Source organism: Falco biarmicus, chromosome 4 (assembly GCF_023638135.1).
Source record: "Falco biarmicus isolate bFalBia1 chromosome 4, bFalBia1.pri, whole genome shotgun sequence".
Classification (NCBI taxonomy): domain Eukaryota; kingdom Metazoa; phylum Chordata; class Aves; order Falconiformes; family Falconidae; genus Falco; species Falco biarmicus.
Genome location: NC_079291.1, coordinates 109424562 through 109451376, shown reverse-complemented (window position 1 = coordinate 109451376; position 26815 = coordinate 109424562). Strand labels below are relative to the sequence as shown.

At 43.6% G+C, this 26815-nt stretch overlaps 2 protein-coding genes across 3 annotated transcripts in view; one reads left to right on the top strand and one right to left on the bottom strand.

Moving 5' to 3' along the window:
* The window catches only part of EFCC1 (EF-hand and coiled-coil domain containing 1), a 61310-nt gene extending 59977 nt beyond the window's left edge, over positions 1 to 1333 (bottom strand). The window contains exon 1 of one of the 2 annotated variants that reach the window (XM_056336377.1): positions 396 to 1333. In XM_056336377.1, the coding sequence (XP_056192352.1) occupies positions 396 to 1064 (669 nt within the window). In that variant the 5' untranslated portion in view covers positions 1065 to 1333. The remainder of the gene's footprint in view (positions 1 to 395) is intronic. The other variant, XM_056336378.1, reaches the window with a different exon arrangement.
* The window catches only part of CFAP92 (cilia and flagella associated protein 92 (putative)), an 89288-nt gene that overhangs the window by 47939 nt on the left and 14534 nt on the right, over positions 1 to 26815 (top strand). The window contains 8 exon segments of the mRNA XM_056335113.1: positions 8541 to 9107; positions 9198 to 9386; positions 9585 to 9795; positions 21473 to 21621; positions 22571 to 22755; positions 24207 to 24666; positions 24669 to 25095; positions 25960 to 26115. Coding sequence (XP_056191088.1) covers positions 9665 to 9795; positions 21473 to 21621; positions 22571 to 22755; positions 24207 to 24666; positions 24669 to 25095; positions 25960 to 26115 — 1508 coding nt within the window. The 5' untranslated portion in view covers positions 8541 to 9107; positions 9198 to 9386; positions 9585 to 9664.

Sequence of the window (26815 nt, the reverse complement as noted above, 5' to 3'; positions counted from 1 at the left end):
TGTCACACTGGTGAAAGTACATCCCTCCTTGAAGTCTCTCTGTGTAACCAGACTTTGCTAAAGATGTTGCTGCCAAAGGTGGAAGCGGGGCTGCGGGCTGCTGCCCTGGGGACCGGCCCGGGGCAGGGCAGAGGAAAGCTGGGGGGGTTACATGGGCACGCAGCGGTGGGACACGGGGGAGCGGCTGCAGGCTGAAGGAGGGAAGATGGGCTGGGCTGCTGCGGGGCAGCTCTGCCCGGTGAGGGGGCGCGGGGCTGGCCGGGCACAGGGGCTGCCCCCGAGGCCAGGCGGGACGGGGCTGGGGGCAGCCTGCCCCGGGGGGGTCCCTGCCCGCGGCGGGGGCACTAGGGGTCTCAGGATCCCCCCCCCAGGCAGCCGAGCGTGCCGGCACTCACCTGCAGCGCCAGGCAGCGGGCGTCGCTGCTCTGCAGGGCGGCCCGCATGTCCTCCACCAGCTCCCGCAGGCTGCCGTTCTCCTCCTCCAGCTTGGCGATGCGGTCCTCGGCCCGCTCCAGCGCCACCACCTCCTCGTAGCACTCGGGCGGGCAGGGCCCCGCCGGCCGCCGCCCCGCCGCCTGCCCCCCGCCGCCGGGCCGCCCCGCCGCGCCGGGAACCGCCGGGTCCCGGCGGCGGCGGCGGGGGCTGCGCAGCCGGATCTGCCGCTCGATGTGCTCGCTCTCCCGGCCCAGCGGCAGGCGCGGCGCGGCGCTGCCCGCCTGGGTGCTGAAGTAGCCGCAGAGGCGGGCGTGGAACTGTCGGAAGGTGAGCTCGGCCGAGAGCCCGTCCCACAGCCCCGCGCACTCCTCGGGCTCGGCCGCCGCCGCCTCCTCCAGCCCCAGCACCTGGCACAGCGTCCGGAAGTCCTCGCCGGGGATGCGGCCGGCGCCGGCGCAGTCCAGGTGGTGGAAGATCTCCTGCAGGTACTGGTCCAGGCCGGTGGCCAGCACCACGATCTCGTTCTCCACGCCGCGGTCCAGCCCGTAGTGGTAGGCCAGGGCGCTCACCAGCCACTGCGTCCGCCGGGCCGGCCGCCCGTACGGGTCCCAGCCCTCAGGCGGCTCCATCGCGCCCGCCGGCCCCGCCGCGCCGCCCGGCCGTCCTGCCCCGGGGCGGCCCCCGCCTCGCCTCGCAGCCCGGCCCCCGCGGCGGGGCGGGGCGGGACCGGGGCTCCCCCCCGGCGGGCTCTGCCCTCCCCGGGGCCGGGGCCGGGGCCGGTGCGTGCGGCCCAGAGGGCAGGTGCCGCCCGCTCCCCCCCGCCTGTCAGCGCAGGGGCCCCGGCCGGCCCGGGCTCCAGGCTCGTTGCCCACTCGGGACCCGGTTATCTCCGCCTCCCCCGTGAGGCGAGCAGCGCCGGCCGCCCCGCCGTGGCTGCGCTGGCGGAGGAGCGAGGGGTCCCGCTGAACCGACGAAACGAACGGGCACCAGAGTCGGTCCTTCTGCCCGCCCGGGACGGGCCCTCCCACCCCGGCGGCTGGTGCCTGCCCGGTGTCCGCATGGATTGCTTCAGCTGTTGCCTGTGAGAGGGATGAGTGAATGCCGGGCAGAGCCCGTACCCCCCCGCCGGGCCGGGCCCGTACACCCCCGGGGCAGGGCCCGTAGCCCCCCGGGCAGGGCCCGTAGCCCCCCAGGCAGGGTCCGTACCCCCCCCGCAGGGCCCGTACCGGCAGGGTCCGACCCCCCCCCCGGGCAGGGCCCGTACCTCCCCGGGCGCGGGCCGCAGCCGCGGTCAGGGAGCGGCACCAGCCGGGCTCCTCCGCCGGCGGGACGGGCCAGGGGCGACCGCGGCACCGGCCGTGCCCGAGGCCTGGCTGGGGTGGCCGAGCTGGGGGGTGACCAGCGGCGGGCAGGGCGGTGGGGGCGCGCTGCGGGGCCCGGCCGGCAGGCTGGGCGGGGGGCAGAGGTGGGTGCTCAGCGCTGGGTGCAAACGGTGCTCTTGGGCAGGGGGCGGGGGTCCCACCCGAGGGCGTTCGGGGCACGGTAAGGACGGCGGGTGCACTCAGGGTGCTGCTTCTGCTTACCACAGTTGCATGGGAACGTCGACTGGCTGCTGTGCGCTGCACATCAAGAAAAAACATCCTCTGGAAGACTGTTGACCTTCCTCTTTACCAAAAGTCAGATTTCTGATTGTTCCTGTGGTAGGTGGCAGCGTCAAGGCTGGCTGGCTGAACATCTCCTTTGGGTTTTACGCTACAAGGTGCAGGTCCCCCAGGGTGCTCGATGCTCCACAGGATCAGCCTTCCTGTTCCCAAGGGCTGAGCGTTACCCACCAGTGATCTGCTGTGTGGCTGTTTTACCCAAAACTGTAGCGTTTGGTACCCCTGCGGTTGTTAGAAAGCTGTCCATCCCACAGACTTACCTAAAGGCTTTTTGAGTGGGTTTTTCTGATGTATTCCTGTACCTTTGAAGAGTGATTCTCCCATTTTCCTCTTGTTTGAAGCGATACAAAACTTGTAACTTTTGGTTTTGATTGACTTGAGGCGTGACTGGATGAAGTGGATGCGTATATATTCCTTATTTGCCCTCATAGCTGTATACACCTATAAAACTTCAGCTTTTCTTAGTCTGATAACATTATTAATGCAAGAAATTTACTTAGGGTCAAAATGTCCCTGTAATGCAGCACCAAAGAGAGACCAGAAAGGCAGTAACATAAACCTTGAATGTTTTTAGCAGATACTATGTAAACCCACATCTGTTATCCACACGCATCAAACCCACCGACCCCGAAGACCAACTAAAGCCTAGAGGCCCTGGAGTTAGACAATGCAACAATCTAAATGTGTTTTGGTCTGGCTAGTTTCAATTGTAAAAATATTTATCAAGTGGAAATAATTGATTTAAAGGCTGCCAGAATCTTTACAGGCTATAAACCTGTCAGCGTAAATTGTACTTTAGCACCTACGGTTCCCAGTTGGGTTTCTTGGTGATGTCTCTGGATGGAAGAGAGGCATCGTTAGCAGTACTGGGGGGCATTAGGGCCTCTATCAAATTCCTCATTGCCCATCTGTTGGGCTTCTGGTTTGAAAGGACAAAGGATATCAATGGCATAACAAATCTTTGGCTTTCTCTGTTATCCCCGTGACGGGGAAATGAGAGTATCAGAAATTATGTCAATTCATATTCACCAAAGTCTCATCTCTGAAAGAAAGCGGATACTTGATTGTAGCAAAATAGCCTTTGGCTGCTGAATTTTGTTTGATTCTTCAGGAGAAGCTCCAACTGTTGGGCAGTTGGGTTTTGCATCATGTTTTCTTAAAACCCAGCCACCTGACCCAAGTTAAACACCAGACAACTGTGAAAACAGTTGGACCAGGGAAAACTTTAATGTCACTTCAGCCTCTCTGTGACAAAGAGGTTGCATTTGGTAGAAGTAAACTTCCCTTTTGCAGCCTGCTTTTCTTTAAAACTGAACCGGGTTGCTCCACTGTTAACATTTGTGGTTTTTTCCAGTGTGGTGCTCCTGATATCAGAGGTACAGAAAAGCCGGTCACAGTGTAATTATGCCTCCCGTATTTACTCCCAACTACAGCAAGACTAAGATTTTACTCTTTACGCAGACAAGGTTTGCCAGGTCCTCGACTTACTCTCTAAACCTACTCAGGGAGATGGCAGCATTTTAGTTAAGTATTCAAGGAATTTTTCTTTGCTAAGTTGTTCCCAGTTCTGGTAGTGCATTCAGTGCACCCAGTGGCAGCATGAAAAGTATCTTAATGGAGTCCCAGCTGCAGAAAGAGCTGATGTGAAGGCAGGATCTGAACAGAGTGGCTCTTTCTACAGTGCTGTGGTAATAGCTGGAAATTAGAAGTATATTAAAATACTGCTTTTGAAATTACTTAACTGGATATTTTTATTTTAAGATGTTAAAAGGTGCCACGATCAAACTCAAGCTTGTTTGCCAACATCATTGATGGAATAATGTTTTAAATTTATTAGGTAGCCATGGGATTAGTTAAGACATGTAAACTATAGAAAAAACCAGCTTGAGCTCAAGTTAAATAGATTTTATTTCAGGGTTCATATGTGTTGCAGGACCGAGGATCAGCACAGTTTGTGTTTATGTCTGATGCTCCAGGGTATTGGTAGTCTGGTCTCATTTGTGCAGTGGGTTGTTGTTTAGTACACAGAGGCGGCCAGGACTGCAGGACTGTGGAAGATGCTCGTCTTGCGGGAAAGATCACTTCATTACAGTAAAAAAAATAAAAATAATAATAATAATAAAATTATTCCTACCAGACTTTCTGCTATCAAGAAGAAAAGTGAAAAAAGTGAAAATGTAGTGCTAAGGACCGAAAAATTGTCTTCCAAACCCTTCCCAACGAAGTCATGTTGTGATATTACTGATCCTTTAAAAACTGTTTTTTCTGCAAGAGTTGCTTTCAGAAGGAACTTCAGAGAGAGTTAAAATAATGTTAGTGGTGCAGCATTGTTCTTGGCACGTTCTTGAAGTTACTTGTAACTCCAGAAACGTTGGGCGTTGTCTTTTTTTTTGTTAGGTCCAGTGTATTGGGACAGCTCTGTGTTACAGTTTTCCTTCTCTGTCTCACTGTAATTGAGCATTCCTCCCTATCTATCATGTCATTCTGCTCCTGCCTGCAGCATGTTTTCATTGAATACTTACACAAACAGGATTTTAGACGTACACATCCAGTGAGTGTGTAGGTATTTCTGATAAACTGTGCAGATGTTCTACATGTTTAGTGACGTGAAGAGCGTATGGGTGGATACAGGGAAGAGTTTCGCTCATTGATATAGGGAACCTTAGTAAGCTTCTGAATGTAAGGAAAACATCTATGTTAAAACTGGACAAGAACTGGCAATCTCCCTTGCTTCAGAGCTGCTGGGAAACCAGTGGGATTAACAAAAGACCTTATCTAAGTGCAACTTGTTTTTTATCCTGAATGGTATTGCTAATTAGATTGTGGCCTTTCTCTTGGCATAAACTATTTAAAGGGAAGAAACGATGTGTTATGTAGTCTGCAGAGGAAACAGCTGCAACTCTCTGAATAACCAGGTGTTGTATTTGACATTTCTTAGCTATTCAGCATCTGGAATAGTTTTAAAACTCTTCTATAGTAATTAGAAAAGAGAAATCTACTGCTTTCAACTTTTATTTAGTGGTGGTCATGGGGTAAATGTTTCTGTTTTATGAACAAATCTTTGGAGTAAATGGAGGGGGGAAAGTGGAAATTCACAATAGGATAAGTGAGAGCAGAATTTGGCTGGCAGTGCCTCAGTCAATGTTCCTGCTGGCTTTCTGTTCCTCTGGCTGCTGTTTGCCAGCAGGTCCTGTGCGGGCTGTAGGGAGCAGGCGTGATCTGAGCCTCTGCCGCAAGGTTTTGACTCCTGTTAAGAGTGTGTATCTAAATTACCACAGAAAAGTATTTTCTTTCTAGAACACTGATGCTGTCTTAATTTCTACTGTAAATTAGACTGTAGATTCTCTGGATAAGTGTGTATTATTTAGACTTAGCCTTTACAGAGCACTTTTTCTCCTGGATATTCGTAAATATCAGAGATTACTAAGTCTGTGTGTAGAGGTAAGGGAATGGAGGTACAGTGACTCTAAGGAGCAGATGCAAGGAGGGTGATGGAAGCCTCAGCCTTGGTGTTGAGACCCATTTTGCGTCAGTCTGGCTGTTCCCGTGACATCTAGAACCTGAAACCCCTGGAAAATCAGAATCAGCTTCCTTATGAGTGAGTGGGACACCTTAGCATACATTCCCCCCGGCAGGCATGCTGGACAGAGTGCTGTGTAGTTCGACAGCACAAAGAACCTGGGTGTCCCCTACTCCTTGTAATTCTGAGGTTTTATCTGCTTTGCTGAGGATTTGCAGCACCGAGCCTTTGCCCGAAGGAGTTGCGAGGGTGAGTTTCTGGCCTGATGGTTTGAGCTCTGCCAGCAAGCGGGGAGTGTGTGCCTGGTCACGGCCTGCCGGGACTCTTCATACCAAAGCAGATCTTCAGACTGTCTTTCCCGTCGAGCTCATCAATCTTGAACTCCTTTCACCGCTTCAGCAGGAAGAGTGGGGAATGCCCCCGCGCTCTGCCTAAGGCACAGTCCTGGCGGTTAGCTGGGTCTCGCTCCTGCTGCTCTCCTCATGTCTGTGTTTGCAATGAGAGTGTTGCCGTTGGGACGCAGTCCCGTTTGTCAGGTCCCCTGCAGGTGTAGCTACCTGTCGCGGTCCACTCAGTGGACTCGTGATGGTTCGTTTACTATGATCTCGAAGCGCAAAAATCAAGGCGACCACACCGGGGGGTTATACTTCAATCAAACAGCACAATTTTATTGTCTGCCTGTAAAGCGGCGTGTGATAGGTAGAAAGACAGAAAGTGAAGAAAAGATAAAATAAAAAGAAAAAGGAAAGAGGATTATAGCTACCACCACGGGTCCAAGGTGTCCCTATGGTTCCAGGTCCAGGCAGTGTCCCGCCGGTCCTTCCAATTGTCATGATCCTTGGTGGGGAAGATCTCCTGAAATTCGGTTGCTAAGGAGTCCTCTTTTATGCCAAGCAATACACGTTGCTCCTCCTCTGGCCCATGGATTGTTGTCAGTCTCTGCCTTCTTGAGCCAGGTTATCACACATGTTCTGGTTCGTTGTAACAACAACATTTGTTATGCGACCTTATCGTAGTTGTTCCTTCCAGTGCCGGGTATCAGGGAGCGGCATAGTACTCCTATGAGTAGATATGTATATACTCCTATATAGTACTCATAGACATAGAATACATAGTACCATGCAGTTCTCCTTCAGGGTCACTGGGTCTCGGTGTCCATGAGGACCACATTCCATCTCCAGGTCTCTGTTAGCAATGTTGAGACAATATCATTCTCTTTAGACCGACCCTTACACTACCGCACGCGTGATCTGGGGGCTGGAGCGGCAGGCTGGCGTCTGGGATCTGGGTCTTGATCTGGCGCGGGTGTGAAAGGAGCACCAAGCTGTTCAGTCATTGTAATATTTGGATCCTTGCGGGCTTTCATGTGCTTTTCCGTTTCGTATGAAAAATACAGGTGCTCCCACTGTGTTTGTCTGAAAGAGAGTTAGCAGCCCCCCTCCGTGAAGGCAGAGGTGGGAACGGCACAGGGGAACTGTGTGTTCATGGAACACTCGCTGCAACGTTGAAGCTTTTATCCATCAGGAAAGGGTTTCATGACAATCATGTTCTATTCCACTGGCATTTTAATTTCCGCTCAGCTGGTTTTTGTGCAGACAGTTGGCATGTCAGCTTGAGCTCCTAATGATGGGTTGTGTGACATAATCATGTGGGAAAACAAAGAGAACCAAAATCTGTGCAATGAATCGCCCCACCCCTTTTCACCCCCCTTATGTGAAATACTGTCAAAATAAATGGACTGAAGTGGGCTTCAATACTGAGCTGTTCTTATGAAAAATAGGATGTGTGGTTTGTGCAAGAAGACAGAAGTATTTGTTTGGTGTGTAATTGTTGAACTAATCCTGTAATGGTTTTGCTGCGAAGGAAAGGGAAGTTGATAGGTAAGTTGTGTGTATACAGCATGTTAGTTACAATGTAGGGAATCTGAGTGTCTGAAAAGGGAGCTGGTGGGTAACCGAAGTGCCTGAGCCTGCACTACTGTTTACGGCTCAGGGGTTCGGTGTGTACGTAATCCTGCGGTGCTGTCTCCGAAACACATATCTCTATTTGTTTCTATCTGGTTTATTCTTATTTCTGCTGAGCCATTTGAATGGACATGCTCTTCATAGTACTGGAAAGCGAACATTTTCTTGATTTGTTAGGTGCATGCGTATTTAATTACATACTACCGCTGTAGACAATCCTTGTCTCACTCCTTTGCCCGCTCCGCCATAAATATCATCTGTGCTCAAGGCAACAAATTTATACAGTGGAAAAATGTTCACAATATCATATCACAAATGTTTGAAAGGGAATGCGATTGCATTTTTGTTGTTGTTGTTAATTCTATGTTTATGTGGCAATACTTACTAAATTTTCAGATTCAAATGCTTCATAGAGGTGCAGAGCTAACGTGGCCGGGTGTTGTGGGGGCTGCAGCCCGGTGGCCCCTGGTGTGCTCAGTGCTGGGCAGGGGTGGCCATCCCGGCTTGGCGGTGGCCATGGCCTGTCTGGGTGCTGTGCCAGCCTCGTGCCCAGCTCCTGGCCACAGTGACATGGTGTCACGGTGTCACGGCACTGGGCTGCATGTGGCTCCACGGCTGCCATCTGAGAGGCTGGCTCCTGCCTGCATTATTTGAAAACGGAGATAGGCGTGGAGAAACACACTTACAAAGAGCACAAGGTGTAAGCGTGTCGGCAGGGAAGGCCTGCACTGAGTGAAGCATGTGGCAGGCCAGTGCCGGCAGGCATGGATGCCCTGCTGAGGTGTTTGTCCTGCTTGTCCCCCAGCACCCAGCCGCTGAGTTTGTGTGTACGCGCTTGGAAATCATTCCTGAAATGGGAGTTTTTCCACCTCTTCACACTGTCCTTCCTTGCTTCTGCTTTGGTTCTAGTAGGGATTTTCATTTCAGCACTAACATAAAGCTGTCTGTCCTGTTCCACAGCCTTTGAGTCTGCTGTCTGAACGTCAAGATGGCAAAGCAAAAGCAGAAGAATGCGGAGGCAGCGGAAGAAGAGGAGATGGAGGAAGACGACAGAGGAGAGATGGCAGACCTGAGCAGAGCCGGCTCTGGGAGCGCCTGTGGAGCGGCAGGGCCAGGGGGCCGCAGCGGGCTGCTCCCACCTGAAGGCATGTCGTTGGGCCCGGTGGGTGGCCCCACTGTGGCCTGCACACTCACCATCTCACTAGCCATCCCTGCCCAGCCCACAGGTCAGCACCTGACACTGCAATGCCGAAGAATCCTTCTTTTATTACTTCATAAATTCATGTGGCAGAGACTTGAATGGCTTAAGGCAATGATGTTAGAAGAGATGTTAGTTGATTTGAATTTTCCTGGCTAGAGTGCTGCAGCAAGTGGCCACGGGGCATGGGTGCCCCTTGCCATGGGGTGACTGTCACTAGCAACTGAAGGTCCTTCCTGGCCGCTGGCTCCGTGGTAGCCACAGGTACTCCAGGTGCTGATCTTGGCTGGTGCTTATTATTCAGCTACTGCCTAACAGTGAAAAAAAAGGTTGGTTTTGGCATATATACTCAACTTGGCCACTTCTGATTTTTGGTCGTTTAAAGGTGAGATATATATATATTTAACTTGTTATTTTAGCATAAGGCAGCAGCTGTGGTACAGGCAGCCTTCCCTTGAGCCGTGTGGAGCTCTGCTTTGTGGAAGTTCTCTGGGTAACAGGACATATATGCCTTGGGAATTGCAATCACTGGCTGTCACGCTGCAGGAAGCGAGGATGAAGGGGGCAGTTCCAGGAACTTTATGGACCATTACAGTTGTTAAACCTGGGTAAGAACCGCAGGGTTGGGCACTGGGTTGAGAGTTTCATGTTCACCACTCATCTGTGTTCAATCAATCATTTTTCTGTTGGGATGCTGGAATGAATGCCTCTAACCATTTTGTTGTTGCAGAGAGTATTAATTCCCCCTGAAAGTGTCATTTTTGACAACATTTAAAGCTTCCAAGTAATTTTAATATTCTTTCTAGGACAAAAGCAGAAGATACCCAATCCCCCTGATTTTCGAGGAAAGAGAATCCAAGTTGATGAATCGGGAGCTATTCCAAGAATGCAGCATTGCTACCACATTGAGTACTTCCTTCTACCAGATGACCTCGTACCTAGAAAACTGGATTTCGTGGTGTTTGGGGTGGTAGCAAAGTTATTTACAGAATCTAGTTCCAAGGTAAAATATAATAAAACTACATAATCCAAAATGCCATATATAGAAGGTAGGAAAATGTTTTCAGATATATAATGCTGTAGTTGCGTATTGCTTTATCAGCTGTCTAGGCCTTATCTGCACATGCAGATATCGAACAAATATCAAAGGTAGAACTTGACTCTGCTAGCCCAGATCAGCAGTAATTTGTGATGTTTATAGTAAGAGGCTGGTGCGTTAAAGAGTATTTTATTTTCCTCTAGATATCAGTTTCCTTGGGCTTATAGCTTTTATTTTTCAAGTACTAAGATGATAAAATAATAATTTGAAGGCAACTACATTTTATTAACGATAAAAAAAATGAAATTTATGCCTTTGATCTTCGTTGTGGAGAAAAGGATTTTTAAGTTACTTGAAGAATTTTGCACATTTTATTTAGGCTTGTGTCTAACTGAATCCTGTGCATTGAAATACAGGAACTTAAAGAATTTGGTATATTGTTTTGAATACACCTTGGGTTGTTAAGAAATCATGTCTAAAAAGTCAGTGCTAACATAATTAAAATATTTGATTATGAGAGTTGGTTTTAAAGCAATCTGTGCAGTCTCACATTTTGTCTTTGCATGACAGTCTTCCCAATGGCTCTCTTTGATTACTTTGCTCTTCTGAGTATCAGCTTGATATTTTTGTTAGACAAAATGCGCTTGCAAAGCTGCTGATTGAAGTGTTATACTGGCAATTCTAAGTGCTTTATTCTTACTGTTTGCCAGCATATAGATGTGAAGCTTAGTGGTGGTCCTTTAATTTTATAAATACCAGTTCAACTTTTTAAAGGGTATACATTTGCTTTTACAGTATTCTGTTAAGTCTTCACTCCACAGTCTCATGCTGAGCAACAGCTTAATTGCTGTTTGTTCTTGCCTTGGGTCTTTGAGATCTGAGTCCTTAATAATACCAGAGAACTAAACATGAAATGAAACCTCAGAGTAAATGGGGTATCCTTTGATTTGATGTCCTGAAACTACTGTCAAAATTAATGTTACTATTGAAATATGCATAATTTCTTAGTAAAAGACTGTAATTGTTCTCTCTTTCCCATGTGTATCAGTGGATAGGGTTTTGGTGGGGTTATAAGGTCTCAGGTACTAGTTAGTTAATAAAGGATTCGGTTTCTTTTGATTGAACTAATGCTAATAAACGTTTGCTCAGAGGTGGTGGGGTTTGGCAGCACATAGGCTTTGCAGCTGGTGGAGATTTCTGACAGCATTTGGGTTTGGTCTTTAAGATAGGTTGAGCACCGGAGTCGTCGTTGTTGAGGAATGGAGACTTGTTTGTAGTTCGGTATTTTCTCACGAGCAGCCTTATGTTTGAGCCGCAGGAGGAAGGCAAGACGAAGGTTTGAAAGCTTTCCCTCCTGAGGCAGCATGCTGCCGGCGGAGCCCCCGCAGCTCACTGCCAGGGCTGTTTGCCTCCTCTGCAGGCTCAGTGTGCTGGGAGGTCCCGCAAACCTCGCCTGCCCCAAGATTGTCTTCGGAATATGTATCGCTACGCAGTACTCAGGGAAAACATTTTATGCTAGATTCTTCTGTGGGCTTTGAGGTAAATCTCAGTAACACTGATGATTTTAATCTCCAGATGAACAGACTTGAAGTCCAAGAGTGGCTTCTTACAGATAGTAGGAAAAGGGTAAGAGGTGCCATGGGAAAATCACTGCTCAAAATTTGAGTGGCTCAATCAGACTACGCAATGAAGTCTAAGCCAGGGAATTTATTTTATTTTCTTTTTTTCCCCGATAGGTGGGGTAAAACATGCAGTGCTATCACAAAGAAAATACTTTGAAGAGTGTCAGCCAGCACCCAGCTGTACAAAAATCAAAGCAGCAAAGGAATCCAAGGCACAGGAGGAGCCTTCCACCCTTCCTGTAGGAGGTATACCAGTATGGAAGCTGGAACTAGCTTATGGGTGAAAAGGGAAGGGGAGTGCAATGGCACCGTGGGCAACAGATGAGCAGGAACAGGACCAAGGAATCTACTGAGGGAACAAGGTGTTGCAGGAAGGCTGAAGGTAGTAGGTCTAGTTAGGACAAGTTTTTAATAGCTTTGGGATAGAATTGGGGCAGGAAAGAGGTTTGGCTGGCTCACAGAAAGTTATTAAGGGACGCTAGAAAAAAGCATTGGGATTTTCTGCTGCTTCATTTGTAAGTGACAGCATTAACATCTGGAGCCATGACTACAACACAAGTTTCCAGGTTCTTTCTGTTTCTCTGCCATTGGCAAATATCTGGAATCCAAGCAGCAGAATGCCACATGTCCTTTGAATTGCTAGTGCATGGAAGAAGTATGAAAGTGCTAGCTCCTGGCATTGGTGGGATCCCAGCTGTATGCCGTTCTGTAATCTGGCCTTGCATTATGCTGATTGAGAACCTGCTGCAGATAACAACCTGGCCTTGCAGCGGGTTCTCCATGTACTGGCAGCGCGTTGGTAGCTGCGTCTTCTTAAACCCTGCTGCTAGCTTTCATCGTCCCTGTGGAGCCCCGTGCAAGCTTGCTAATGGGAAAACTGGGATTTCTCTGCGCCAGGGCACTGTTGAGTGGAGAGTGCTCTGCTCAGAGCTGAGAGGCACGTGGTACTGCGTTACAGAGCCCGCCAGGAGAACGTGGGGCTTGAGAGCTCACAACAGCAGCCGAAGTCAAGAGCAAATGAATGAAAAGTTAATGACATTTAAAATAAATATAGAATGTGAGAATTCTGAAAAAAAACCCTAGGTCCTTGGCTTTCCAGCTGGGCTATCAAGGTTAGTGAAAATCTTGTGCCTTATTTTTTTGTACTTCAATTTTCAGTCTCCACACTGGAGAGAATATATGACATGTTGTTACAGAAAACTGAGAAAGCAAAAAGACACTTCAGCAGTGAGTGTTACAGAGCTCTCTAGGAGAACTTCAGTAACTCTTTTGATACACCAGGATTACTGCTTGGATACTTTGAAAGAAATTACACCAAGACCTGCATTGTGCATTAAGAAAAACCCTGAGTTTTGAAATATTCTTTCATTGAGCAACACACTGAACAATAGTGTGCTGTCTGGTGCAGAGGACTGTGGAAAAAGAATCTGAGGTCTTGGATACGTACATGAATTCAAGCAGCATAGACCTTCTATTGTGAAAATCTCTGCTTTTAGGCAGTTGGCCTTGCAATTTAATAGTTGTTTTCTTAGAATGTTTTTATGAACAAAAATGTCCAAAAAATACTGGAAAGCAATTACTTTGACACTCCCTATTTTTACTTTAGTCATATTGTGAAAACACAAACAATATTTGCTGCTTTTGTTTTTCTTTTTTTTATCCTTAATTTTACATTTTTTCTGGTGAAAACAAACCTTGCAGCTAGGTCGTCCCTTTGTGATTTATCTGTGATTTTGTTAGATCTACAAACAAAGATGAACTTGCCAAATAGAATTATCCAAAGGGAAATCTTGTTACTGCAGGAAGGTACTGAGGATTCAGCAGATAATGTGATTTCCTCCTATATTAGCATCTGATGTAGGGCTGCTTACGTTCTGTTGGGGAACACTGTGTCACCAGCTTTGCTTGGTTATCTTTGTAGGGGTTTTTTGATGATTAATGACACGCGCCATCTAAATAGAGGTGGGTTAATTCCTGGGGTAACTAGGTGAGCAGAATGCAGCTGTGTTTTGGTAGTAGTGCCATCTAGTGATGGGCACAGAGGGGATCGACGGACCAAATATTAAATCTGTGAAGGTAGAAAGTGTGTTCAAGGAAATAAGGGACAGGAACACGGCTTCCAGTTCAGATGAATGGGGAGATGCCAGCATTTTGCCTACACGCTAACCCGTTCCATGTTAAGGAAGAAAGGAATGTTCTGAAGATGTCTTAACCTTTCTTTTCATTGACTGTAAAAAATTGTGTGCCCTATTGGGTGTATCAGTACTTGTGCTCTGTGCTCTGTGAAATAAGTAAGCTGCTACAGTTTCTTAGAATCCTCTTTATAGCTGGATAAAAACCTAATATTACACTGCTCTGTCTTTGCTGGCTTCCAGGTGATGGCAAATTTTGGCCTTTATTGTGTGGAACATAGCTATTCAAGGGCAAATTGTCCTTGCCACTCATATACAGGGTTGTTTTCCTCTAATCTCACTGTAATTAAGACTTACATCTCAGTGTGCTTAAGGCTGTTGTAAGGTTAACTGTTGAGTAATAAACACCGAAACCCGTGGCTGTAGAGTGGTTTTCTGTAATTAAAGAACATTTGAAGACAGTTAGGTGTAGTATACCATACTTCTAGCATATATAAACATTCACTAAATATCTGGGCATTTCTACACATTGTGGAAGAGCTCTGGACACTGGTAACACTACTTTTTTTGTGGCTGTTCGCTAGAATAGCAATTGGAACAGTTTATTAAAATAAATAAGGCAAAAGTAATGTATTATTTCTTATGTATGCAGTCTTTCATGTGTTAAGATACATTATTGACATCAGTAGATGTTTAAGTACAGATAGCATATTCAGTGTTAACAAAATATTACTTGGGTACTCTCACCTCATTTTCATTACTTTGTTAATTCCTAGTTTTGTTTTAAATTGCATATGATAATTACCATGGAACTTATTTTTCTAGGTAATAAAGTATGACTTTATAATATTCTAGTTTCTCTGCATGATCTCTCAAAATCCCTCAAAAAATATTTAATTTCCTATATTTTAGGCTTATTCAAACTCATCCTTGAGATGCAAACAAAAATTAAATGGGCTGTGATTTTGAGTTAAAAAATACAGCTTGCATGAGGCTTCTCACCACATTTTCCTAGAGCTTTACAGTTGCATTTTGTTAGTCTTAATGGACTTATTAAAAGAGAAATACTTAACAAATGTAAAACCTGTTTTAATTCAGCAGAAGAAACTGATCTGAATGGATTAGCAGCATCTAATTGTGGTTTGCCAGATCCATCAAGGAGAGATGACTTTTGTACAGTGAGGTAAGAGTGCTACACTTGCACTGGGAAATGTTGATGTGTTAAAAAGTACAGTTGAGGATATATAATTGGTTTTTTAGTACCTATGGGGTTTTTTTTAATGCTGTATAATTATACTGTGGTTTCAAAAGTGGTTAATTACTGCTTTTTGCACCGATGCCTACTGATTATAGGAAAGGAGAAAAAGCATCAAGATTTAATACATCGAGCTTGTTAGTAGTAGATTTGGGGTGAAGTAGCTGTTATGAAATAATTACATAAACCCAGACTTTGCTGGGCTGAAAGAGTTTGGTAGTGGCAAAAAGCGTGGAAGTTGCTGTTCAGGGCACCTCATTCTTTTTGAAAGGTTGAGGGTAGTGTCAACAGGAACAGTTGCTAGCAGAGCAGGCTTTGCTGGCTTGTGAGCTCAGTGGATCAACTATGAATTTGTATTGGGTCAAATTACCATGAGGTAATTTTCTAAAGCAATTAAGATAATGCTGAGTTTATAGGGAACTGTGCTGCTACAGCAGTATTTGTTCTGTTCTGCTTTTAGGCACAGTTACTCTCTCTTTGGGTTTAATAAGTCATTTGCTTTAATAATTTTCAGTGGTAAATTTCTGACAATTAGCATGTAACTCTCTAAAATTGTAGAAAATGTTAGAGGGTTCAAGACGTGATTAAAATATAACAAAAGAGTCATATTTTCTGGGGTATTACTCATAAAGCAAAACTTTGGACTTGAAATAGAAATGAATCATGAATAGGGTGTATCTCAAATACGTCATTCAGAATGTCATCTGAAAAAATAGAAACTCTTAAATGACTTCTCAAGGGTCCCATTTTGTCTCTAAAAAATTAATTGGTGATAGCGCAAGATAATGAATCCAGTCCCATATTTTATGATGTGCTTTCTCATTTTGTGCTGTTATGTAACTTCAAGAATTTCTCCCGAACAAGAATTAGTCCAACTGTGACTCTGCTCAAAAGATAATGAAACCAATGAAAGGACTCTTAATGCCTTCGGCACAAATTTATGAGCTTAGCTTTACAGATACATATTTCTGAGTATTTTCTATGCTGTGAGAACAGTAATATTTCTGATGAGCATATCTGTAAGTGAATCTTGCAGATCAAATGGTGTGGGGTTTGTTTTGCTGAAAAAACCCATGCATTTCTAGAGTCGAAGAAAATCAGAAAGATTGTTGAATTGCACATGGAAGCAAAATCCTTAGTGCAAAACCATCTTTAAAAAACCCATTCTCACAACACTTAGAAAATCTAGCCACCTTGTTTTAAGTTCCTAGCCTGTATTTTGAGCTGTTAGAGGCTGAACACTTCTCTAACAAAGGTGCTGAATTGTAAGATTTGAGAGAATCTTGATTTTTTTTTCAATCAGTGCCTTGTTACGTCACCTTGCATAATTCTTGGTTTGCTGCCTGTTCTGGTTTTAACAGTCCTCAGTTCCCGGTTTTGTAAACTAAGTGTTCGTGCCCACCATACTGCAGCCTTTGCCAACTGAGCTGTTTCCTTCTGCGTTGTATTTTTGAGTGTGACAGTAAATACCATATGATTGCATGATGAAAGCTTCAAAACTGCTAGAATCAGTGGGGCTAGTGTGTTTATCTTTTGCATATTGGTTTGTGGCAATAGAAATGAAAAAACAACCTTTGGAATGGGGTTTTATTTATTAATGGCTTATGGGAGGAGATAATCGGTGCAAATGGGAGTTGGTGTTGTTGAAAATAAGTAGAGTTTTTACTCCAAAAATAGCATTGGTGAAATCCTGCTCTGTAACTCCCACAAGCATATCCTTTCTGCTCAGAGGTGGGTGTCCACGTTGTTTAAGACTTCCTGTAGAACCCCAGGGCATCACCGTACTTTGGACTTGCTCTGCATTTGGCAAGCGTCTCTATTGCTGAAGTATAAAGATATTTGAAGGCTATTTGTCCAGGTGAAGTCTGAAAGTGTAGTTCCTTATGCCGTTGCACTTCCCTTGCGTGCATTTATGCTGTCTGTCATGCCAGTAACAAGGTTTGGGTGAAACGTGAACAAATGACATCAGTATTGTGAAAAATGAAGAGCATGTGTTTAGTCTTCATGCAAACTGAGCTTACAATACAGATTAGTTGGAATAGAAATAATTTTTAGATAGAAATATTCTAGTAGTTTTCTAAACCCCTCCATATCTTTACTGGAAACTTATTTAGAGGTATTACAGGCTAATGGCACAAGAGCTATCGAAGAATATTTATCAGGCTATTAGTTCTGGGAAAATGTACCTGTTCAAAGGGAAGCTCAAACAGGATAAAATGAATGAACATTTATCCTTACGTATGTCACTGTTGCTCTTTCATATACCTGAACATTCTCATTCCACCTGTGTTGTGACTGTGGTGATGTTTCTTTCTAGCTTTATGTTATTGTAATGATCATTCCTTGTGGAGGACTTGTAGTGACCTGACAAGCAGCCTACATGTTTACTCTAAAAGCAAATCTGACATTCAGGAGGTTATATTTTACCAATTTTATTGGCAAAGTTTTGCTGCTCCTTTGCACACCTGGAAAAGAATCTTTTTTTTTTTTTTTTTTCTTCTAAAGAATCAGCTTCCTTCTTGCCTCATTTTGTGTCAAAAGTCCACAGCCAGGAAATATGGTGGTCACAATAATTGTATGCTGCATTTCTTCTCTCAAATTGGTTCCAGAACAATTCTTAATACTGCTGTAAATGCCCACATATGGTCTAATATCCTCTATGCTTTCTCAGTTTGCAGCAGGGAGGTTTCCAATAAATTCCACGTTGCCTCCATGAACTCCACACTACCATTTCCTTATTTATTCCCAACACCTGGAGTTTTCTGTATATAGTGATGGTCTCTAGGGTCTCCAGCTCTTTGCAGTGACTTATTTAGTCTGTATGTATTGAGGCAAATGAAACAGCCTTAGTGGTTGGGTTTTTTAAGCAGGTGTGGGGTTTTTTTCCTTAGCATGATAGTTTACTCACAAAACCACATATAAACTTTTTTTTTACTTAGATTTGTTGTTCCCAAAGTAATTATTTTGACAATCTGTCATTCACTACGTAGTTACCTGTTACATATATTAACAATTTTGACTGTGGTTTTATAGGAATACAAAGAAAATCTGTATTTTTAATGTTGTCACTTTTAGTGCTGCAAAACCATGCAGCCAGCCGCCTTTCTGCCCACTCCCAGCTATTACTATGACCCTTTTTGAAACATCTCTGAGGATAGGTAGAGTTATATGGGAAATGCTTGCCTTAATCTGGGTAAGGGATTATTATTTTTAGTGCTATAAACATATATTGCTTCAAGCTTCACAGCCACAGCCTTGACTTGTTGCTCACTGCGTGGATGCCTGTCCAAATTAAAATAATGCTTGTGAATCAGCTGAAGAATTTAGACCTCTGAGATTAAGATTCCTGGAGGGAGGAGGAGGAAGAAAGTATGTTTGACAGGTTTAATGCCAAGGATAAAGGGAAGATGTAGCACATATTAATAAATCTAGAGAAAATGCTGTAGATTGAATATGATAATCTGGAGAAAATGCTCAGCACGAGAAAGCCTTAAAGCAATCCTTGTGAGCAGCTGTGGGGGCAGCAGTCAGGGAGAGCTGGGCTTTGTGTCCCAAGCATGTAACACGAGTCACGCTCAGAGATGGCTAGATGACATCTGCCATTCTTGCAGTCTATGTTATTAGCAATAAAATGGTTGTGAAAGTCTTAAAAAAAAAAAAAAAAAAAGGGATGTCTTCATGTGTGTAAAAGTATAGACTTTACATATCTGTCTACATATATTGAACTATAATTATTTCATTATTAAACATTGTACCTCTCAAAACATCACCAAATACCTTTGTTTTCAAACTGCTGCTATTATAAATCCTGCCTATAAAGCCAAGTAAAACAGTGTTGAGTTTTTGCAACTACTGATGCAAAAACTTCTTGGACAGACGTTGTATTGCCTTGAACTGCATAGAAAATTCTACCACCAGTTCTGTCGCCCCATGATGAGGAATCTTTAGAGCTGAATGCATTCTTCACAGATAAAATAATTTTGCCGTGGTATGTCTTCTACTGCTGCCCTCCAGGTACAATGTGTAACAGTGCTCTGAAGACAGGGACAACAAAATCATTTATTCAGGAGGTTTAAAATACAGTGAGATTCACCTCTGTTAAACAGACTTTTCTATTGTTTCTGGTTAATATTCATTTATCAGTAGCAATAATGTGTCAAACTTGTAAGGAATAAATTTGTAGGGAATAAAATGTGTGAAGTTTTATGAAGAACTATTTGCAGCAGGGGTTGATGTTACAAAGTTTTGGAAGCTTGTTAATGCTGATGCTGTGACAGCATTCCTAGCAGCATTTTCCCCCTGAGAAGGCAGTTGCTCCTATAATACAGTGAAAATGTATTAATTCTAGATTTCTGGTCTATCTGTAATTGTGTTACAGGGGATACCAAAGGAGAACAGTATTGGAACAGGTGTATTTCTCTTTCCTCAGAAAGCAAAGCAGAGGTACAGAAAAATCTGTAAGATATTGTAGTATGTATTACAAGATGGTTTATTTTATGCATCTCTTCAGGTACTTGGTCTCTTACTCAAAAGAGAAGGAGCATGTATCCTGTTGCTATCCTTTTTTGTTCTCCTTTACACTTATATTCTGGCCATTGAGCTCTTTTAGACTTGAGTATTATTTTTTTTTAAAATGAAATTGTTTTGGTGGAATCATTAGCATGGCAGGGATTTATTTTTTCATTTTCCATATTTCTTAAATAACTTCAGTTCTTTTTAATGTTTTCAGAAGTGTGACACTTGCAAAAAACAGATTTCTGGGTAAGGCCCGAATTCTGCAGCAGAAAGCTGTTGCTGGTCTTCCAGTTAATTCAACTTCAAAAGAAACTGAGAAAACAAATGATAATGTGGAGTTCTGCCATATGGATCAGACAGGACAGTCACCATGAACAGTAAGTTCTGGATGGAACTATGGATTTGAAAAGGTGGATATGGAATTCTGTTTATTTTAACCTTGAATTCCCTTTTTTTTTTTAAAAAAAAAAAAAGTTACCTGTGTTTTATTTTAGTCTCAGCTCTGCCGTGAACTTTCTGTGTTTCTTCAGCAGCTTAATAAACCGTTCAGTTTCCTTAGCTAGTAGTGTGCAACAGGGATGATGATGATGGCCCTCTTCTACCATTTGGAGTGTTCCAGAGATAACGTGATGGATATTTGCAAGGGAGTTGGGTGGGCAATAATGAAATTTGTAAAACAGTTAAAGAGTAGTGTTGGAGCTAAAACAACTATCCCGAACTGTGACATTATCAAGCTTTTTTTTTCATGTCACTTGCATTGTTTTTTCCATTGCAGGCCGGGTTTTGATTTGTGCTTTACAGTCTGTTTTTATTTCCAGTTCTAGTTCATTACGTTAAATGAAGATCCACAGCCCCACTGAGTAATATTTTGCTCTCATCTGTAGTTTACAATTGATGAAGGCCCTGTGAAAGGTGGGGGATGATAATCACTGTGACAGTGGACACTGGAGCATATATTAACGCAGCCGTGTTAAATAGCATGCTTGTCTGGCCAAAAACCAGCACAGCATCACAGGGTTACAGTACGTATTACCCCCAGTACACATTATAAAATGTACAATTGCTTATCAGTAAACATCACTGGATGTGAATGATAAGATTGAATTGTATTATGATTCTATCAAAATAAGTGAATGCACTGATAGTGTCAACCAAATCTTTACTTGCCAACTGTTTTCTGTTGCTGTCCGCTGTGGCAGAGTTTGGCGCTTGCTCCTGCTTTTATAGACAGACCTTTTGAAGAGCAGTAAAGAAAACACTAATGCAAAACAGGGCATGCAGAGGAGAAAATAAACCCTATCCCAGCCAGAAGCAGGGCAGGCAGGCGTTTTGGAGCCTGGCTGTACGCGTGCAGTGGTGGCAGGCAGCTCAGGTCGCACAGGGCTTAACCCCTGAACCACGTCTGCTCTGTAACCTCCTGGCTGTGGTTTGGTGCGTCTTTCCCATGACTCTAGAGACCCGTGACTTACGCCATCAGTTCTACAGAATTGCCTCTCAAACTTCCACGTGCTGCTTCTTGCAGAATGAAGGCGGGTAGAACTTCCATTTATGAGCTTTCGATAAACAGTTACACACTTGTAGGGAGTTCTCGATGTGGGTTATCATTTTGCTTATCTTCAAAGGAGGCTGTTTTTTCCCCACTGTAATTTAAACTGCTAATATTTCTTGCTGTTATTAAAAGGCAAAACTTCAGTAACATGTTGCATGCCTGTCTTTCCTTCCATTTGAGTGTTAAATATGTCCTTAAAACATGTTGGCATTCCTTTTATAATAATAACAAATGAGGACCAGCAGCAGTAATATTTCTGCTGCTCTTCTTTTAAGTTGCTGTGCTTGCTTGCTGCATTTTTTGTCAAACTTCAACTGCTTGTACTGGAATTCTGTGCTTGCTTAGTTAACTGACTGGACAAAGGATCTGACTGTAGGGTTTAAATACTTGGGTTTAAATAATTTTTTTGTAAAGCAGGAATTCTGTATACAGTATAGTGGACTGTGCAATGGAAATTTGAGCATATTGAAAAACCAGCCTAAGCTGGTGTTAAAGGGTATAATCGACATCTTTTCTAAGGATGATTCTGAGTTATGCCACCTACTGCAGTAAATTGTAAATTATTTCATTGTTTAATTGCAGCAAAATGTTTCCTCCTTCCTACTCAGTCCAACCCTGCCTTCCACCAACAGGTAGAAAACGTTCTGGTCCTAAAAGAAGCATTGATGCTACTGCGGCAAAGGAGGACGGCATTGCTTCACTGCAGTTAGACGTCATGCCTCTCCTCGCAGGTATTGCTCCGTTAGGGAGGCAGTGACGCGCTAGGTGTGCTCCGTGTCTCCTCCTCTGAAGGGCCCGGGCTGGTGGGTCTGCCTGGTGGAAGCTGTCTTGAAAGATCCCTAGGGAATTTCACGTTCTGGATAAACACTGTCTTTTATAAATGAGGACCAGCAGCAGTAATATTTCTGCAGCTCTTCTTTTGAGTTGCTGTGCTTGCTTGCTGCATTTTTTATCAAACTGGTTAAGAAAGATTTGGGATTTGATTTTGACCGGAGGGAGGCTAACATGTTTAGAGGTCTGTGTGCTCTGAAAGGCAGAATGTCAAAAATAATTCTGTGTTGTAGTTCTCCATCAGCACATGCATCCAAGTTCTTGTGTGCTGTTTGATTTAGTGTGTTGAAAATGGGGTATCGGTCAGTTGAGTGGGTTATTTCTGTGGTTTCCTGCCTGTGATTAGATTAACATTCATTATTAACATATGTTGTTCTATTTTTGTGTAGCGAGTTAAATCTCCCCTTTGTGCTCTGTGCACACAGACAGAAACAGCAATATGTCATGCAGCATGAAACTCAGCTGCTGACTGTATGCATGTGGCAAAGCTGCTTGCAGGGAAGTCAGTTTGTTTAAAGGTGCTTGTTTAGCTTTAACAAAGAGTTTAATTTTGACAAAAGTCTCTGAACTCTTTGAATTTTTGTGTTTATGTGAACTGTATATTTACAGCTTTAAAAAGAAATAAATCCTGTGTGCTTTCAGCAGTTAGCCCAAGTGAGGATTCTGATGCTGCTTTGGGGGCTATTTTCTTCTTACTGTAAAAGCTAAATAATATTTGAAGCAGTTGAAACAATACTTTTGTTTTGTTTTAATACAAATTCAGTGGAGGTTTGTAATTAATTGCATCAAACATAGGTGCCTGGGTGGGATTGCTTCTATGACAGTATTTAATCTTCTATGTTTAAAAAGGAGAAAAATTGGTGATCAGCTGTCTGGCAGAAAACAGTCCTGAAATTTTAGATGCTTACATAACTTTCACTGTGGAAACACCTCTTCTGTCTGAAAGACAAAGACATGAATTGAACCCACCGACTATAAGGATTACTTTGGCTACCTGCCTCCCAAACACACCTGTACGCACGGAAGTGCTGCAGGTACTGCTACTTCTTTTTGAAAGAATTTCCTTGTTACCCTGAAGTAGCTTTGCTTAAAATACAGACATGGTTTTAAAGGGAACTTTCCTTATTAGTAGCAAAATTGGAGAATATGACTAAAATACTTCATGATAAATGGTGGGTACATGAGCAAAACCAGCAATCCGTGTGTTTTCCAAGGGCAATAATTTATATATAGTCATTCCATTTTGATTTCTGAGCAGCGGATCTTGAGGAAGCCAGAGAAGATCCAATTCAGTCACAGCACTATATGGTTTGCAACAATTTCCTGACAAGTCAGTATGTGTTGACTTACTAGTTAGAACAACTTCTGTTCCCATGTTAAAAATATTATTTAACTTTTTTTTTTTTTTTAAAAAAAGCAAATGTTTCACATCTTTAAAAATGCTGTGCACAAAGAAATGTCTATATTGGTGAGAATATAGTTTAAAGTTTTTGGTCTTATATTTATAAATTTTGAGAGATGAGTTAGAACATACATTCTTGTGTCAAATGTTTGCATCTTCAAGATGAAAGAATTTGAAATATTCGAAAAAAAGGCTCTTTTCTGAGTATTATATATTGTTGGTGTGAAAGTGAAATTAAGGTCAAAGTCCTTTGATTTCAGGAACTGTTTTGTTGATCCCTCTCTGAGGTGGAATTATAAGGGAATGGTATATGAAAGATCTGGTTCCAGTTGCATCAGCCTGGTCCTTATAATCAGTATGATGTTTTTGTAAAAATAGTTTAATAATATTATGTCAGGAACTTTATACAGGCGCGTATAGTTCTGCAGTGGAGTTTTACACTGCAGGGCTTATGACAGACTAGGCAAACTGGTGCAGTATTTATAAGGAGAAACCGGGAGAATATCAGTGAAGGGTGGCAAATTTGGAATTGTCAGGGTAGTCCTGGAATTGAACTTGCCTCCATGCAGGCTGCTGTAATGCTGATGGATGCTTACGTGGAGGAATGACAAATACTGTGGAATTAATCCCCTTGTTTGCTTCCCTGAATTTTCAAACAAATGGCTAATAATGCAGATCATACAGTCCATTCCCTAAAGTATCCCTTTATACTTGTTGAATTTCCTAACATCTTGCTATAGGCATTTATTTTAGGTCTTGAATCCTAATGCACAGGGAGAAACAAAATAAGTTCTGGGAGCCATTGCAGTCCCCAGCATGCTCCTTTTTAATGATCTAGAAACAATAAGAGTTTTTCTGATGTATTTGGAAAGTCAACAAAGTTGAGGACAGTATATTCCCCAAATCCAGGGTCTAGGCATGTATAATGGCCTCTTTGCAGCTTGAAAGACCATAATTTGTGCCATGAGGTATGTCCACCATACCTTATCTACTAGAAAAGCTGATTCTTTGGTGAGGTTAAAAATAAAAAGGAAAAAGGTTAATGCTACAAATATCTGTGTCTCCCTGTTTTTTGTTGTTTAGAAGTTGTGTCTTCCCACCTACTGCACATACAAATTTCACAACTTCCCACCTCATCGAACTCATGGACAACTCCATGGAACTCATGCCTACTTTAAGGATGTTAATGTACTTCTGACAGGGACGATGAAACCTGGGGAATTACAGAGATATCTTCAAGGTCCACCTTTGGAGACTAAAGTTCATGATCACGATAGAAACACTGAAAACAACACAAAAAAGCCATCTTTGTTTGGGGAGGGTGCAGCTGATGAAAAAGTGGGTAAGGAGAGCTTCCTCGCGTGCAAATCCACAGCCTGTAACTCTTATACAGTGAACAAAGTTTGGCATCCACATGGGGTAGCTAAAGTCAGTCTAACTGATTTATTGTTGGGTAAAAAGTGCTTGACTATCAGTGCTTCCATCCATAACTGTTCAGCTCCAAGAACAGCTGCTTTCAGCGAAGAGGATGAAAAAGAGAAAATCGCAGAATCGGTGAGTATTCCTCCCTACTACCTATGGGACATTACCTAGAATCAGGCTCACTCTTGAAAGTAAGAGTGGAAATAGCCGTGCCATTGGGAATGCACGGAGAGATTGCTGATGCTCAAGTCGCAAATTGCCCATATGGTTCTATAATCTACATTTTTGACTACAATAATCCATCTTTGTTACATGATTTGGTGGAAGAGGTTACAGAAATCAATGCTAAAGCCCTCCGGCTGGACTGCTATCCTGTACACTTAATCGGAATGGCTCTTGCTGCATTGAAACTGAAAACCACACTTGAGAAAATTTCGGAGTTGGATATTGTTACTGGTTTTCACTTACTGGATGGAGCAACTCATCTCTTTGTCTTGGAGGGATTAAAAGACAAAGCAATCCAGAAACTATGGGATAAACACTTTGAAAGGTAAGAGACTTGAGGTTTTTCATCAGTTATTGCCTTAGATCCCGAGATTTTAATTTGATTTATACCTCCCCCATCCTTTTCTATACAAAGATACATGGGCAAGTACATTGCTGATGCTTTTTATGGGGTTTTAGTGGGTATGAGTCCCAGTGGCTGGTTCACCTGAGACATAATCTTCTCATCTTTATCATGTTACACGATAGATCATCCATGTAAAATTAAAATGAGAAGGATAGCAACGTGTCCTTTTTTTTGTTAAGCTGCTGCTTGGTTTGTGGAAACGACGCTATAATCTGCCAGTTCTAAATAATGGCAAAAAGTACTTTATGGTGTCTAAAACAAAACAGTCACCATGAGGAAGCTGGACGTCAAGCTGTTTCTTCTTTTGAGTTTAGGGGAAAACATGACAAATTCAAAGTGAATGTCTCCCTCAAATATAATACTTAAAAATAATTGATATTTTTTCCAGCACTGTGGCCATGTTGTTTAAGCTTTCCTGTAGTGGTGTGTTCTTTGTTGGTTTGTTTTGTTGCGGGTTTTTTGGGGTTATTTTGATGCGAGTCACTTCATTGCAGTTACTGAAATTACTGCATGAAAAGGGGTCTCTTGTCAGGGCTCACCTGTAACCAAACCCAAAGCTTTGTTTTACGCTGCAGTATGTGTTTTCTATCTGTAGTAGAAATGGTTATATAATGCTTTAGTAGCTACACTAAGGCTGGTAAGGGGCACAACACTGATGAAACTGAGGTGAGCTTCCTTTCGGATGTTTGCCATGTGGCTTAAAAAGAAAACATACCTAACTCAGTTACGTCATGAGAGTTTTGATGTTTTTCTTTACCATTTTGTCCAAAATAATGTTTTCAGAACAGTCTGTGTGGAGCGAAGGCCATGGAAAGAGGTTCCATCCCAAGGACCAAAGCAAAGCAGTTTCACTAGAGAGGGTAACTCTTCTGCAGCCTGTACGGTAATTGTACGGTGTCAGCCTTGTCGCTGGGGTACTTTCTTGCAGGACTCACAGACGTGAAGGTGGACAACTGGAAATACCCTATAACTCACAACTGTCTGTCCACCAGCGCCTGTGTGCGGACCGGGGAGCTATCTTCTATCATTTCTGCCTCTGTCAGCCCCTCTTCACTCTCACAAAACAGCCCCTGCTCTACGTCAGAGGCGAGCTTCCCTGGGCGTGTTTCCAAGCCTTGTCCAGGTATGACTTGTCCAGATTCATAGTCAAGAAATTAAATGTTAATAGAGTGACTATTTGGTACAGAAATTACTGCTCTTGCGGGTCCTTTCCCTGATGAAAGCAGTCCGTGGACCTGGTGGTAATTGTTTTAGCGCAGGTGTGGTAAGGCAGAAGAGCACGGGTTCCTAACTGCTGATGGAGTGGTAGTGGGCACCTGGTGAGCCCACTTTAGTTTGGGCAGAAACTTACACTTTGTAAAGAAGAAGAGAGAGGTGTATCAGTAGGATGGTATATCAGAAACTGTCTGCATGTACTACAAATTGAAGAAAGAGAAAATTCCGATGTCAGAAGCATCAGCTGGGAAGGATTTACTTTCTCTGCTCTATTCTTATAGAGGTGGAGTAAAGGAGGAGGCCAAGTAGGACCTGATAGAGCCAGAAAATCACTTGAACTAAGTGGGGAATTCTAAAACCAGTTTCCTTAAGGTAACTAGAGAATTGGAGGAGTTTTGTGAGAGCTGGGAGAATGTTTCCTGTT